General features: G+C 36.8%; 1 protein-coding gene across 1 annotated transcript; it reads right to left on the bottom strand.

Moving 5' to 3' along the window:
- Positions 1-10,803: 10,803 nt before the first annotated feature.
- LOC128999072 (uncharacterized protein K02A2.6-like) lies at positions 10,804-13,887 on the bottom strand. Its single transcript, XM_054425429.1, has one exon. The coding sequence runs from the start codon at positions 13,885-13,887 to the stop codon at positions 10,804-10,806; it is 3,084 nt and encodes a 1,027-aa protein (XP_054281404.1).
- Between the last annotated feature and the right edge of the window lie 2,810 nt (positions 13,888-16,697).

The raw sequence follows: 16,697 nt of genomic DNA, 5'->3' as shown, positions 1-16,697 counted from the left end.
ATCTGAATTAAATCAGATTGTTGAATTGTTTGTTTATTCGGATTAAAAACACTGTTACTGTTCACTCTGTTGTGAAATCTGTTGTATTGTACAAATCTCTAACAATAAGTAAGGTAGTTAACGACCTTTACACCTTACACGCTTCATTTTATTGGAACTATAAATTTTGAATGAAAACCTACTCATAGGGTGACAAAAGAATAGTGTTTAATGGTTAAACATCCATTCGATACTGTCTGACAAATTCTTGGTCCTCAACCATGTTGTTTTAGCAGCAAATCACGATTGTATATCCATTTAAAATTATGTTATATTAAAATATTTTATACAGCAGAACAGGACAATTCTGTAGAATATTCCTGTTCATTCCTTAAGCTATGGAAATATGCAAATATTGTGAAAAAAATTTTAAGGAATTGATCTCACATAGATTATTCGAGGCCGGGTTGTATTTCTTTATTTAAAAATCTGCAGCTTTTGAACGGTTTGGAATGGAAAATTAAAAATTGTTAAGATTGTAACAGTACAGAATATAGCTAGAACTACGTAGAAAATTTCTCTCTAAGTATAATGATGATTGTTTATATTGTACCCACAACACTTTTATTGTTCATTTGCACTTCCTGAGCAAACCAGATGACTCTCAAGGCAAGACGAAACCAGTTGATCATAACACAGACTTGATTTGAAGCATTCCAGCAATATGCGGGTAGCGCCACGATAGCGCCATGCAATCCGGGCATTGTACCATACGCCCTAGTTATAATATTATACCGTATACATACCGGCTACATTGTGCTGCTAAAGTGATAAGTAGCAACTTGTGCAATTATGGTGCAACTGTCTTAGATAGTCTAGAAATCAAATATTCGGGTAAAATTTTAGAGAATTAAACTAGGAGAAACACATTTTAAACCTTAAAAGGAAACTTAAATAGGTATTAAGAATGTCTTTACGTAAAATCACCGACGAGGAAGTTTTGAGAATGCTCTATCTTTCTGTAGTTCGAAGTAGATTAGAATATAGTTTGACTTACTAGGGCGGTACATATGACACTAGCACCAAACATGTACAGCAAGAAGATTTTATAAGATCGATTCTAAAAAAAAATGTCGAACCACCAAAACCGTTATTTTTACCTTTAAAAGGTTTACCACTGGAATATTTATATGTTTGTAAGGCTCTTAACAGTTTTTATTGCCGAAGTGGGGATGTTGGTATCTGCAAAACACTTTTCAGATGAATGTACAAATGTAAGGTAACAGCTTTTTATATTTATAAACGAACAGCTGTTACCAGTGTTACTTGCTACGCTTTGCTTTTTTTTAGCAAAGCAATGTACATTTTCCTTTTGACAACTATTCAGCTTAAGAAATGTGAAGTAACATTGTATTTGCTATTCCTCATCGAAGGGAAACTGCTTATAATAAAATCAACCATGAAAACCTACATGTACAACATGTGGTGCATGTACTTAACGGGATGGCGTGCATTAGGCCCAGGTGCAGCATTGAATGCATGCGTGTTTGTGATCGCGTGCTAGGTTAGGTAAGGTTAGGTAAGGTTAGGTTAGGTTAGGTAAGGTTAGGTTAGGTTAGGTAAGGTAAGGTAAGGTTAGGTAAGGTAAGGTAAGGTAAGGTTATGCTAGGTTAGGTAAGGTAAGGTAAGGTTAGGTTAGGTTAGGTTAGGTAAGGTTAGGTTAGGTTAGGTTAGGTAAGGTAAGGTAAGGTTAGGTAAGGTTAGGTTAGTTTAGGTTAGGTTAGGTTTGGTTAGGTTAGTTTAGGTTAGGTTAGGTTATGTTAGGTTATGTTATGGCGTGCATTAGGTGCAGCAGTGAATGCATGCGTGTGTGTGATCACGTGTTAGGGAAACGAAAGAAATTCGTATTATTTTATAAATTTTGTTGTGTTACTGTAAGCAAGGTCCAGGAGGTCTCAGTTTGTCTCAATAAAGATGTATTAAATTTTATCAACATTTGGTAAGAAAAAAATGTGGTTTATAACAAGGGTTAACACGTTTTTCACAAGTCTGGTGATGAAATATACTATTTTTTGTTAACCATTAAAAAAAAATTATATAATACAGATTAAATATCAATATTGTGACTTATTCACTTCGGATTTGTATTTGCTTATGGCGGCCAAGTAATATTTTATGATAATTAAAAGGTGTGTATAAAGAATAGTTAAACACGTGAGAGTGAATTTCATTGAATAAACTAAAAAATATACTATCTACAGCTTAAGAGTTATCTACAAAAAGAACAATGGGGGTTTTCATTACACTTGTAAACTAGCTATAAAAACTAAATATATCTGTACTACATAACAGCGTTCTTAACGAGTTTCCAAAGTTGTTCCCAGTTACTTTATTCAGTATTTATTGAAACTGAGTATAGGAAATGTTTACTAAATCAACATTAAGATTGGAGACAACAAACTGTGTTAGAATTTTGTTACATCGATAACCAATAGGAGTGGAATAAAAATAAGATTCACTAAATTGGATTGATTGTCTTTGAAAACTAAATTAACTGATTTGTAAAAATATTTACAAACATAGTAAAAGGTATATTCAAGAATCGGATATTATATCTTACGCATAGTAAAACATACTAGGTGTGTGAGCTGGTCTAGTGGTAGTGCACGGGGTTTCGGTCTCCGGGGTTACGGGTTGGAATACAGCTAATCACAAATGGATTGTATGTAAGTGATAATGCCGAAACACTCTAGCTCAAGCCTTAAGTAATGTGTAAAGGTTCTTAGCAATCTAGGATGTAATGATGGGTCATAAAATATGAAATGAAACTTTTAACTTTTTACCTTGACACAGAAGGTAGTTATCATTACAGAAAAAAATATTGAATGCAAAAACATTATCTACCAAGGAATATAGACACTCAATAGGTCTATCCTCGCCCACTTTCATTAAATAATTATAAATTTAGGAACTTGTAATTGTTAATCATACTTTTAAATATTACCTAAAGAAATAGTCACTATAATACTGAATATTCAGTCAAATTTGATCGCTTGAAATAATATTTTATTAATATCCAAATTTCTGTACTTGATTAACTTATACAAATTTCTGTACGAGTATGATTATATTTTGTGAACTTTTTAAACGCATCCAACAAGGTTCTCTAAACAACAAGCATGTTAAAACAAGTTATTTAATTATAATATAATTTGTTTAAATTTGAGAAAGTGCAACTGTTTACCTACGTAACATAGCCATTTCTTTAGATAACTTTTACCTTTTATAGTTAAAATTCTGCTCTTTAATTTATTAAGACGATTTTTGAACTGAATTAGTAAACGGTATTTCCACAAGATATCTCTGGCGTAGCAGTCATGCAGTGGCGCGGAGTAGTGGAGAAACCTGTAACTAGTGGCGATTCAGTCGATATAAAAATAGCTGCCACGTAGGGGGTGCCGCAGCATGCGGCAACAGACCCCAACTCACACACAAAAACTCCACTACAACTAGTGTATTCATAACAACTTTGTAATAATATGCAGATAGCAATAGCTTACCTTAAATTGGTTAACATTGAACAAGAAACTGTGAAAGATTTAAACTATGTATTTTGAAATGTAAAAACTCATGAAGTTTTTCGTTAAACAATAAGCTGTAAAGAAGTATTGTAATAGTAGTCACACAGAAGCCTACGTACGATGTGCGTTTACCTTTTTATGTGTAAGATCTAATTTATATCACAAATAAAATGTGTGATTTGTAATTGTCACAACACACAAAAATATTTGAGTGTTATTTTTGATGCGTTGTCAATTGCATATACCCGAAATATTTGCAGTTAAAATATCCCATTACTTACTGTTGTTTTAATCAAATACTTATATGGTTAAATCTAAAAGTATTGACTCTGTGTTTATTTTTTATGAAACTTTTCGAAATACGATATTCAAAGTGCGTTATAATACAAAGTCTCCATAAATTCATACACCTATTTGAAAGGTTGTAGCCATTATTGATGAAGTATTCTACGTATGTCGGTCCTAACATACAACGTTTTCTTTGGAATGTGACCACGATTGGTGGTGCTTAAGACAAGGTCATTTAACTTTGTATGATAAAACTATTAAAAACTTAACTTACTATGGTGTGATTTTCTTCGAAAGCAGTAAACTATTTTTAAACTCTATTAAAAGTTAAGACTACCACTTTTTCTGTTTTCCTTTTTTGGTATTTTGAGACGAAACATTATAAACATATAGGACTGGTAACAAAAATATAGTAATTTCTAAGGTATTGTATAATGAATACGTTAGCCAAAGGAAATGCATTAATGCAGCTCGGGCTAACTTACATTAATTTTCTGTTAGAAAAAACGTATTATTAGTTATGACGAACCGAAATTATTAGCCAATATTTACTATGACAATTCCACTTCAAATATACGAACAATGAATCCGCTCTTCAACTCGCACACTTTCAGCCTTGATTCAAAAATAACTGTTTAAATATAATTACATTTCATTTTATTGTTCTTTATTGTAGTTTTATTTATCTCACTAGTGTGCTGAGCGCGACAAATCAGTTATTTTTGATTAAACGAGAACTGTTTCGATTGTTTATTTATTTCGTTCATTATTTCAATTGATTTAGGTAAAGATTCGTTAGAGGGTATACAAATTGTGAGATAACCATTTGTATAGTAAGGAAAGCGTCATGTAGGCCACAAGGGGTTTTTAAAAATTCTTCATATATTAAGAACCCATAGTATACATTATTAAAAACATATCAAAGCTAGAAGATTATTATTTACTGGGATGAGATGTTTTGTATTTTCCATCCCTTTACAAACATACAGATGGTTGGGTAGGCGCAGGCTGTGATTCGGCTACTTGCATGCCGTGCGGGTTGCAGCACAGCCCCTGCTTTGTATAGCGGGTTCCTGAGACGCCTTCAACAAACCTCTACTGCTTCTGGTTCATCAGAATTAGAAATTACTATCCAAAAATAAAATGGATGGTAGCATAGTGATTACACTACACGCCTAATAATATACCCCTAAAACGTCCGTAGTTCGTACTTTTTTGACGTTTCGAAACTGGGCCCAACTGCCCTTGATCATTGGGCACAAAACGGGCCTGAATAACCATTCTACACTTGTATTTTGCTCATATTAAAGTTAAAATACGTAGTATTGTTTTCTTGTCTTAATAAAATATTAATGGCCACAATATTCAAATACTGTGATAATATTTTATATTAATAACAACAACATCCAAAATTACTCGTACAGTTGTGTGGTAAAATTAGGCAACAGCTTTTTTCTGGTATATAAATGTCGGACCTTCTAGAAAATGAAAAAATAGCACAATCCCTGTCAGCGTTTTAGTTTGTGTGTGAATTAGTTTAATTTACAGAATAAATTTCAAAATAGCTAAAATATACATCTATCACGCTGATTATTTTATGTCAGTTTTGTTACTTAGTGAACTGCTCTAGTGAGTAGTGAATGACAAAATTAAAGAACCGAAGTTAGTTTTATACGAACTGGTACGCAGCTATATATGTTTTTACTATTAAAATGTTTTATTAATATACGACTGTATACAGTATACTAGGGAGAAAAAAAACTTAGTTTGAAATAAGTCTTTAAAAAATTAAGCACAAGAATCAAACGTTAACATCGGACCTTACGATTATTTTTCAACAGTTTTATCACCAAACAATTGTTTTTTATGTATAACATATTGCGTAACACTACTTTTAAGAAGTTTTGAAACAATAACCGTTATAACGTCCGATTGCCTACGATTTGTATCCATTAAATGTCAGATTGTTAAGTTTTTATAAGTGGCAAGACCTGGACCCGGGATCGATTTACTTTTTTCGTTTTGATATTCCTGGAGACTTAAAGCACCATCAGTTTTAATTACTACATATTAAAACAGTCTTCATATATGCAGGGTGTCCCATAAATAAATAGCCAAACTCCGTGAAATGGTTCTATGGGTCAAAGTAAAGAAAAAATCAAGGATAACATTTTTCGAAAATCTCTTCGCTAACCAGATATCCGTCATTTTGTGTTTACATAAACTTGTTTATCTTTGGATGTTCCAACCGATCTTTATGAAACTTTGTATGTACAGTAGGTTAAGGTATAAGCAACCCATGTGAAAAAAAAGATCTTGATCCATTTGAAAATAGCGACTATTTAAATTTTTAACGAAATTAAAATGGCTGCCATTTTGAAATGTCTAAAAAGAAGTCTGTACGATTTAGATATTCCTTGAATTCTTCTTCTCGCGTTTGTTAAGTTTGGAACCATTATTTATTACAGTTTTTTAGAATAATTTTGCTATTTAAGTAAATACATATTTTTATTATTTGACAGCAATTTATATTAGTCATTAGCAAATGATTTCCTGTGGTTGTGCGTGCATTACTTTTTTTTAGTAAATCTACGTGACTATATTGTTCAATATAAATTACCTTAAAATAGTTTACTTGTGCTGTGCGACATAATACATGTATTTCAAGAAGATCTTAAGGGATTATGAAGCAATTTTCAAGGCTGCTATGTGATTTTCAAAACCAGTGACAACGACAACAATTAAAAATATTCGTAGATTATTAGGGTATTTGTAGTCAAATCGGACATTCAGATTAAGTTAAGTGGTACTTAAAAAGCAATTATGCCATTGGATTCAAAACTGAGAGTATTTGACAAAGTTCTTTAACATGAATCAACTATCAAGAACACTGAGGTAAAATTATTTCTCTTTGATTTAATACCTTTTGAAACACATTTCTTTAAATTAAAGTATGGACCTACTTCTACAGAATCTGGGAATAGTCTACAGGTTTATATAATGTGATACAGTACAAGTTTACAGTTACAAGAGAAGACAATTTCTGTGGACTTCCGACTCTGAGACGTAATTCCGTGTTATTTTCACAACAGCAATAAACGGGCACTAACCATATGACCATGACGAGAAGATGCCCAGGTTGGCCACGTTATTGTAGATGCAACGGCTGGGGTCGGTCTAATGTGACGTAATCAACTTGTCTAGACACTGTTATGGGCACACCATGGTTAATCTGTGGGATATGGGATATGGGATGTGTCTACCAACATTCGACCTTTACGTTAGAAGGGCAATCGATGGATCCACAATGTCATCACTTGAATTTTGCTGGTAAGCAAATAACATAGTTGGGAAGATTAACGTAGCTTTTTGCCCCACAGCTGTAGACAATTTATGCGAAGTTCTATAAAAAATTAGAAACATTTTGGTATTTTAAATGCTTCGGTTAAAACAAAGGATTCGAGTACTGGATAATGTTGTTTAAATTCAGCAAAAACATCACAAGTACAATACGGACTTTAAAGAGTTAGCCAAAGCCAAGGAGTTAGATTAAATAAATACGAAAAAATGCACGATTCCATATTTTGCCTAAAAAGGCACACAGATTCCGTATATGATTTTTCTGTTGGCCAGTTATGGGTACACGTTTTAATCGTTTTTCATTTATAAAATACTAGCAAAATGTTGCGAATTTAGTAGTAAACAGAGAATACCAGCTGGAAGTTACTCAAACCGAATGAATGGTGATGAGTTGCTGCGACTTAAGGATTGGTGAGGGGTGGTTGAGAACATGAGTGGGGGCGGAAGTGGGGTGAAGCGACTGTGTGACGCCGAGTCCTCCCTACACCCCTTGGACCACACCATGTCGTCATGGTTAGCCGAAATATACTTCTCTATGTACTTGGGCTACGCGATGTCGTTATAGGTAGCAAACATTTACTTTGAACATACCATGTCGTTATAGGTAGCCAACGTGTACTTTGAACATACCATGTCGTTATAGGTAGCCAACGTGTACTTTGAACATACCATGTCGTTATAGGTAGCCAACGTGTACTTTGAAGATACCATGTCGTTATAGGTAGCCAACGTGTACTTTGGACATACCATGTAGTTGTAGGTAGCAAACATGTACTTTGAACATACCATGTCGTTGTAGGTAGCCAACATTTACTTTGAACATACCATGTCGTTATAGGTAGCCAACATTTACTTTGAGCATACCATATCGTTGTAGGTAGCCAACATGTACTTTGAACATACCGTGTCGTTATAGGTAGCCAACATTTACTTTGGACATACAATGTCGTTATAGGTAGCCAACGTGTACTTTGAACATACCATGGCGTTATAGGTAGCCATATTTACTTTGGACATACAATGTCTTTGTAGGTAGCCAACATTTACTTTGAACATACCATGTTTCTATAGGTAGCCAACATGTACTTTGAACATACAATGTCGTTGTAGGTAGCCAACATTTACTTTGAACATACCATGTCGTTATAGGTAGCCAACATTTACTTTGGACATACAATGTCGTTATAGGTAGCCAACATTTACTTTGAACATACCATGTCCATGATTAGCCACAGTAATCTCAGATACGTTACTTGAACTAAACAATCACACAACATTGTATCAGATCAGTGGGATCAGCTGCAGGGATGAGCCTGCAGGTAATATGAAATCACAGATAATACGATAAATATATATTTAAATCTCATTTCCAGATAAGCTAATCTTTGATTTTACGAGCAATCATATTCATAGGTATTCTTCACGTTTAATAATTATTACACGCTTCGTGAAAACAATTGGACTGCTGCATCGATCGAACATTACATTGTAATATGGTTCAGGAAATAAGAAATAACATTTACATGTAAATACTGGATATTGTCTAATTCCTTTCTGATTAAATTGGCAACCACCCCGTTAGAAGATCTTTAACTTCAGTTTTTCTTTGTAAGAGGAAATCGGTTGTTGACTCAATGCGTGTAAAACAATTGTAATCGTGTGGACTACTGAAATACGTACTGAGACAGATGAACGAATTATTTATCCTGACCATTAGCATCGGATCACAAGTACCTTGTTTCTCAGCAGGCGAAGCGATCCAGACGTCCAGATGATCTCCGGTAAGAGGAAATACTCTATAAATAAAACGCGCCGTAGTTAATCAGCTGTGGACGGCCCGGTGTAAGACCGGCTCTTGGTATAATTAAAATCCACCGGATTCCCCAAGAGATTGAGTTAAGGTGACAGGCGACGCTGGTGGGTGGTAGCGGCCGTGTGCCGTGTGCCGTGCTCAATGTTCGATATACGGTCGCATGAGAGCCTGTCGGGGTGTCGGTTGTCTGCAGAGCTAGTGATGATAGACCAAGACCCAGTCAGCAACTCATCACTGCCACGCCCACAACTTCTCAGCACTCACCACTCAGCAGGAGTTCCGCGTATCGTAACAAAGACTTTTGGTTTCTGAAGACATGGTCCAGTTGTAGCCATCGTTTTATAAAAAAGAACATAGTCGAATGGGCTCCTCACAGTGTAAAATTATATTTCCCCTTAGTTTTGGTTACTATCATGATTGATGTGATAAAAGCGGCGATAGTTTATGTCGTAACCTAACGTTACGCTAGAACACAAGAAAAGTGGACAGTAATTAAGAGAGAACCACTTACTATCGTTGGTGGACATAGAAGAAGGAGCCGTGACGAATCATCCCACTTCAGGGCTCAATGCACAGTGCAGCCACCCCGCAAAACATAATAACTCTTCCGTTACTAATAATTATGACTGTTCATATATGAAACTATAATGACTTCTACTACACTCGTCTTCCCCATAAAAAAAGTCAATATCATAAATTCAAAATTAACTCAACTTTCAAAATAAAATACATTCACTTTCAATAAAATGCAACCAAAATTTCTTCTTCCCATTATTCATTAATAATTTTACAAGTCCAGCCTGTGAGGCTTTCGCACAGTCCGTGCAGACTTCCTCAGCGAGGGTGGTGGGCTGCACTGTGCTAGCGGCGACGCAGGAGTTGGCTGAGGCTGGGCTTGCCCTAGGCTCTCCCTGGGACTGGTAGTAAGCCTAGGTACAGGTGACATCATCATGGGACTAGTTGGTCGATCCTCCGGCGGGGGGAATTCTTGGGTACTTGGGGTGATACAACGGGATCCTTGGGTGATACAAAAATCTCCTCCTCTTCTGCATACCGAGCTCTCAAGTGATCCGCATGACAAAATCGGGGTTTTCCACCAATAACACTCACCAGATAGGTGACCGGACTTCTCTTTAGAATTATTTTGCCAGGAACCCAAGATATCTTTTCATTTCGGACAGTTTTGACATAGACTGCGTGACCTTCTGAGAAAAATCTGCTTCTTCCCCTAAGCCTATCAGCTGCATCTTTTTGTTCCCTGTGTTTTTGATCAATGGATGACTGGAGATCGGGTTTTAACATAACCAACTGAGTACGAGGCTTCCAAGACAGGAACATTTCTGCAGGGGTTAAGCCAGTAACTGTATTTGGAGTGTTGCGGTACGCAAACAAGAAATTATCTAATTTCATTTGAAGAGTGGTACGCTGAGAACGCTGATGTTCCTCAATCACTTGACGCAAAAGGTTTTTCTTGACCTCCTGAACACTTCTCTCCGCAGATCCATTTGAAGCCGCATGATACGGGGGAGTTAATGTGAACTTCACATTGTTGTTATGCAAAAAGGTTTTGAACTCTTGACTAGTAAAAGATCTTCCGTTGTCCGACACCAGTTCGACAGGCAATCCATACGATGAAAACAAGGTACGGAGTTTCTCAATAACCTTGGAAGAATTCATGGAACTCATGATAAATACCTCTAACCATTTAGAGTATGTGTCAATCAAAACTAAAAGTTGCTGTCTCGACTCTGGATCCTCCGCAAAGTCAATGTGTATCCTCTGTCATCGGGTTGATGTTGTAGGCCATTGCTGCAACGGTACTTTAGGTATCGAATTCCTAGTTAACTGACACGCAGAACAAGAGGCCACCACGTCTTCAATCGACTTCTCCATGCCTGGCCACCAGACATAACTTCTCGCCAGCATCTTCATGCGTGTAACTCCCGGGTGTTGATCATGCAACATTTGAAGCACAGATGAATACAGTTTCTTTGGAATCACTACACGAGAACCCCACAGCAAACAACCTTGTTCCACGGACAACTCGTCCTTCTTCCTTAGAAAAATAGCTAGTTCCGGCTCAACCGAGCTCGTCCAGCCGTACATCACAAAATCTCGGACCTTCGAAAGAATCGGATCCTTATCCGTCATTTTACCTATATGCAAGGCAGTAATAGGTGCAATGTCCTTGACAACACAGAAATTGTTCATCACTTCTGTACACATATCTACATGTGAAACAAAATTAGCATCCAGCTCTATAGGTTCCGCTTCTGCTAAGGGTAACCTAGACAACGCATCAGCGTGAGGGACATCCACTCCCTTCCGGTACCTAACCTCCAAATCATATGCTGATAGAATCAAGGCCCATCTCTGCAGCCTAGCTGCCGCCATACTAGGAACGCCCTTTTTAGAGCCAAAAATAGCCGTCAACGGCTGATGATCAGTCTGTAGAATACAGTGTCGTCCATATATATACTTATGAAACTTTTTGACTCCAAAGATCAAAGCCAGAGCCTCCCGATGTAACTGGGAATAATTCCGTTCACTGGAACTTAGCGTTTTCGATGCGAAGGCAATTGGCCTTTCCTGCCCATCGATAAGATGAGATAGAACAGCAGCCACCCCTCTGGGACTCGCATCACACGTCAGAACTATGGGCTTTTTCACATCATAGTGAACTAACAAACTTGAGTCCAACACCCATGATTTACTCTCCTGAAAAGTTTTAGAACACACCTGCGACCACACCCATGGATGATCCTTATGTAATAAGTCATAAAAACAGCTTATTCTAGCAGACAGGTTAGGTATAAATGCATGATAATAATTTATTAGACCAATATAGGCTCGTAACTCTTCCTTAGTACTAGGCTCAGGCGCTTTACGCAGCGCAGTTAACAAACTTTCTTGTGGACGGAGACCATCTCGAGTAATCACATGTCCTAAATACTCTATTGAAGATTGCAAAAACTTACACTTTTGTTGGTTTACTCGAACACCAAACTCATCAAGGCGTTGCAGCACCTGCGCCAGACGGGCAAGCCCCTCTTCCTTAGAGCGAGCCGCCACTAAGACGTCATCTAAGTACGCCACCGTTCCTGGAAGACCTGTTAAAATTTGGTCGATGGCTGACTGAAAAATTGCAGGAGCTGAAGACAAACCATATGGTAGCCTTTTTAAACGATACAGACCCTTATGGGTAGCTAGGGTCAACAGATGTTGCGATTCATCCGCTACCGCCAATTGCTGATACGCATTTGAAAGATCAAGGCAGCTAAAAACTGAGCAACCGCCTAGAGTTGCAAAAATATCCTGAGCCTGAGGAAGCGGATAATGTTCCATTTCAATACACTGATTAAGAGTAATCTTATAATCGGCACAAAGCCTAACACCATTAGGCTTAGGGACAACCACAAGTGGAGTGCTCCACTGTGAATTAGTAACTCTGTACGCAACATCCTCTTGAACCATTCGGTCCAACTCACTCTCAACTTTCTCCCTTAACGCAAAAGGCACTGGTCTCGCCTTACAAAACTTAGGGACTGTCCCCTCCTTTAAGACAATATGAGCCTTAACACCCTTAATTTCGCCCGTTCCAGGCTGAAAAACTGACTTAAATTTACTCTTCAATTTAGCAATGTCCAAATCAGAACTGTGATCCACAGTGGCTTTACATGAAAACACATTTTGCCAATCTAACCTCAACTGGCCTAACCAGTTTCGGCCCAACAGAATCGGCTGACTCTTACTTTCTAAACTAACTACTGTCAAAGGCAAACTCGCCTGCTGATTATTATATTTAACATTGACATTCACTTGTCCCAGAACAGGTACATCATGACCTGAATAAGTAGTAAGTTTCACATTTGCTGGCCTAAGTTTGAGGTTAGAAAATTTTTCATAAAATATCTCAGAAGGACATATAGTCAAGGCACTGCCTGTATCTAGAATCATTTCTAAATATACATCATTAGCCACTAGGCCTACCTTATAGCCGTTGTCTGATCCTGATTTAAGGTTGTACAGACCTATCTCTGCCATTGGAACTTCTAGGCCTAGGCCTACCTCTTCCTCCACTTGATGGACCCCCATCCTAGGTGTCGACTTTTTACCATGGAAACTAGAAGATTTCTTGGCTTTACACACTTTCTTGAGATGACCTACTCTCTGACAACCGTGACACTTGTAACTGGCGAACGCACACGCACTAGGCCAATGACCAGCAGAACCACACCTCCAACAAGAGTTTCTAGAATTTTGATTTTCACTACTCCTATTCACGAAAGTTTTAGGCCTATTTTGACTTTTCACATTGATTTTCGCAATGTCCCCACGAGGTTGCACAAATAGGCTTGACTGCGATTCGGCCTGTTCCAGCCTGAGCGCTGACGCATAAGCTTCGTCAAAGTCCAATTCCTCCGACAACAATTTCTGCCGGATAGTTTCATTAGAAATGCCGGAAATCACTTTGTCCCTCAAAGCGTCTTTCAAAAAGGTACCAAATTTGCACGAACTAGCTAAATGTTTTATTGAAACCACAAACTCCGCTATGCTTTCGCCCGGCTTTTGCACACGAGAGTAGAATACATATCGCTCCGCCACAACCAACTTCTTGGGCGCATAATGTAATTTCAACAACGCTGCAAGTTCATCATAGGTCTTAGAATCTACCTCTACCGGTGATAATAAATCGGATAGGACCGATAAAACCCTGGGACCAATAACTGTAATTAAAACCGACACCTCGTTCTCCTTCTTGACATTGTTCGCTTTGAAAAAATGTTTCAGGCGCAACAAATAGGGCACAATGTCCTCCTCACTTGGATTAAATTCAGAAATCCTGCCAACACTAATACTCGCCATTTTTAATTATCTCAACTATAATACGCACTAAAACAACAACTGTTATAGCGTACTACCCTAACTATGATAAAAAGGTTTATTACCGACTGCGCCAAAATGTCGTAACCTAACGTTACGCTAGAACACAAGAAAAGTGGACAGTAATTAAGAGAGAACCACTTACTATCGTTGGTGGACATAGAAGAAGGAGCCGTGACGAATCATCCCACTTCAGGGCTCAATGCACAGTGCAGCCACCCCGCAAAACATAATAACTCTTCCGTTACTAATAATTATGACTGTTCATATATGAAACTATAATGACTTCTACTACAGTTTACAATATTTTCTTTCAGCTTGGTTTGGTTTTAAAGAACATTTCACAGAAATCAGTAATTAAAATCAGCGCAATCTATCAGTAGCACAATTGAGCTACGTTTATTTTTACTCTAAAACTAACTAAAGCGTTATCATGGGAGTGATATTTCTTCAACAGTTCAAAAGTGATTTTAAGATATCCAACAATGCAAGTCGTGTGTTCTTGAGGTCAAATAGGTCAGCTCAAGGTGGACCCGATCCGTTATCACTTAGGAGTAACCATTTTTGTGATGAAAAAGACATTCAAACCATAGCCACAAGCATCGGAGTTTTACAAAGTTTTAGAATCAGCAATGGCAACTCTCATCATAAAATTAATAGTACAGATGATAGTCTAAAGAATAAAATTATTTATTAAAAAACTTATTTCCGTTCGGCAGATATTATTGTACAATGAAGAATGACAGGTTGTACAAATAAATATTCTCATTATCGAGTCACTTATCAACTGAATTTACAAAACACATCTCTTTGTTTTAGTAATTGTATAGATATATTTTATTTATATTTAAAGTCCTGAGAAACAATAATGACACAAATAACGATTTCAAACAGATCTTGTGTTTTTATAATCGGAGATGGAGGAGGCACAAGCAAACTATAACAACGTAAATAGTAAAGCTCAACATGAAATCGTGGCCAGAACCAAAAAGAAACATCGATCATTTCACTCGAATAGCCCGGCAATAAACCTCAGAATGTCACCACACACACACACACAACGTTATGTCCGCATCCCTCGCTCTCTCTCCCAATAGTATTTATCGTCTCTTTCGTTTGCGATAAAACTATGTCAAAAAGCAAAGCTGTGTATGTTATACAGTAAAACAGTGAAACGAAAAAGATATTATTGTGATGCTTAAATATCGCGTATTTCTTAAGTTCAGGTGAATTGTAATGTGTATTGTTGCACGTCGATTTCAGAGGTTAACAGAAACATAATTTAACGTTGTTTGATATTTTTCAATCTATTAATATGAGTATTGGGGTCTATTAATTGATTTTTGCAAGTATATTTCAAATAAGTTAAGCCATCTTCATTACAAATTCAAATTGTGAAACTATTATCACAATGTTTTCTAAACATGGCACTCTTACTTTTATAAGATGTGTAATAACTGTATTTAGATTCTTGGACAATCCTACATTATACCTGCAGGATTCTTGGAGTTTATAATTCTTGTTGGCCTTGAGTGGGCGAGGATAACTTGCTAGGAGAAATATATAGGTTGTTTACGTAGTCATAAATAACATTATTTTTTACTCGCTTCTTATATTTCTGATTTAAATACATCAGTATTTTAAATGCAATAGGTTTTCGTTGCTCTGAGTATTGATGTAAGCTAAACCAAGTGTTTAGTACAACTTGTAATTTAGTCAACTAACGGCACCAAGCAGACAATAATTATACTGTAGAGCCAGAATAATTGGTATATTTTCCTATTATATATATTATATATATGGTCTTTTTTACTATTGTATCTTAACTTTCCAAAGAAAGAACTACATTTTACCATTGCACTGACAATATTCTGTGCTGTATATTGAAGTAAGATATTTTGAATATTTAAAGTATCTAACTAGGAGGGGCAGCCAATGTCAACAGGTTCACTTTTTAAGTCAGGGAACTCGTTTTTAGGATACTAGGGAAGCAGCCCTAGTAGGAAAATGTGTATTTTTAGTTGGAAGGTAAAGCGTGGATAAGAACAGCTGGTAAGATATTGGGTAAATCCTTTAGGGTGTCCTAGGACGCAAGTTTCCTGTTCACCTTGTGCCGGTCTGAGACTGGATTTGCAGTCAAGAGGATATTATCATCCTTCTCTTGTTGGAGAAAAGGTATACAAGTTGAAGCTTAAACTTCTGCGTATCATGACACAGCTACACTTGATCATTTGTTATCCTACAGAATAGCCTGTCTTCATTACTGGTAGAAAGGCAGAATGGCGCAAGCGGGTGTTACCATAAAATCCTCACTGTCAGATCTGCTCACTCACTAAAGGATGTTAGTCGAGCTAATTTTTTACTGTAAAGGCATTTTTGTGGCAGCAGTAGCCTACTTGGTGTGGCTATTAAAACTTCGCACACTATTATTTATTGTGATATCTTATCTTGGGCCCTAAAAGAAATGTTAAAATTGATAATGGCATGTTACACAGCATATGATATATATGCTGTTTAACATGTGGTTATGCGATGTGAAGACTTACCATGCGAGTATTATTGTCTGAACTTATTTTCATAATGCTCAGTGGTAATTCGAGTTATATCCGTGTATTTAAAAGTACAACAATGGGTGAGGCGCATGGGAACAGTCACGGAGGGAATTCAGGGAACTGCTTCTACTGGGAGCAAACGTCACTGGGGGCAAAATTATTTGGTAGCAAAAATATATATTTATAGCATTCCAATTGCAAAGCATGCACTTGGCAATGTTGTCGGTTGCTACAGTGATG

Source organism: Macrosteles quadrilineatus, unplaced genomic scaffold (genome assembly GCF_028750875.1).
Source record: "Macrosteles quadrilineatus isolate MER2022 unplaced genomic scaffold, UCM_ALF_1.0 Scaffold_7__1_contigs__length_78375512, whole genome shotgun sequence".
Taxonomy (NCBI): Eukaryota; Metazoa; Arthropoda; class Insecta; order Hemiptera; family Cicadellidae; genus Macrosteles; species Macrosteles quadrilineatus.
The sequence above is the reverse complement of the archived record's forward strand: the minus strand, read 5'-3'. Positions and strand labels throughout refer to the sequence as shown.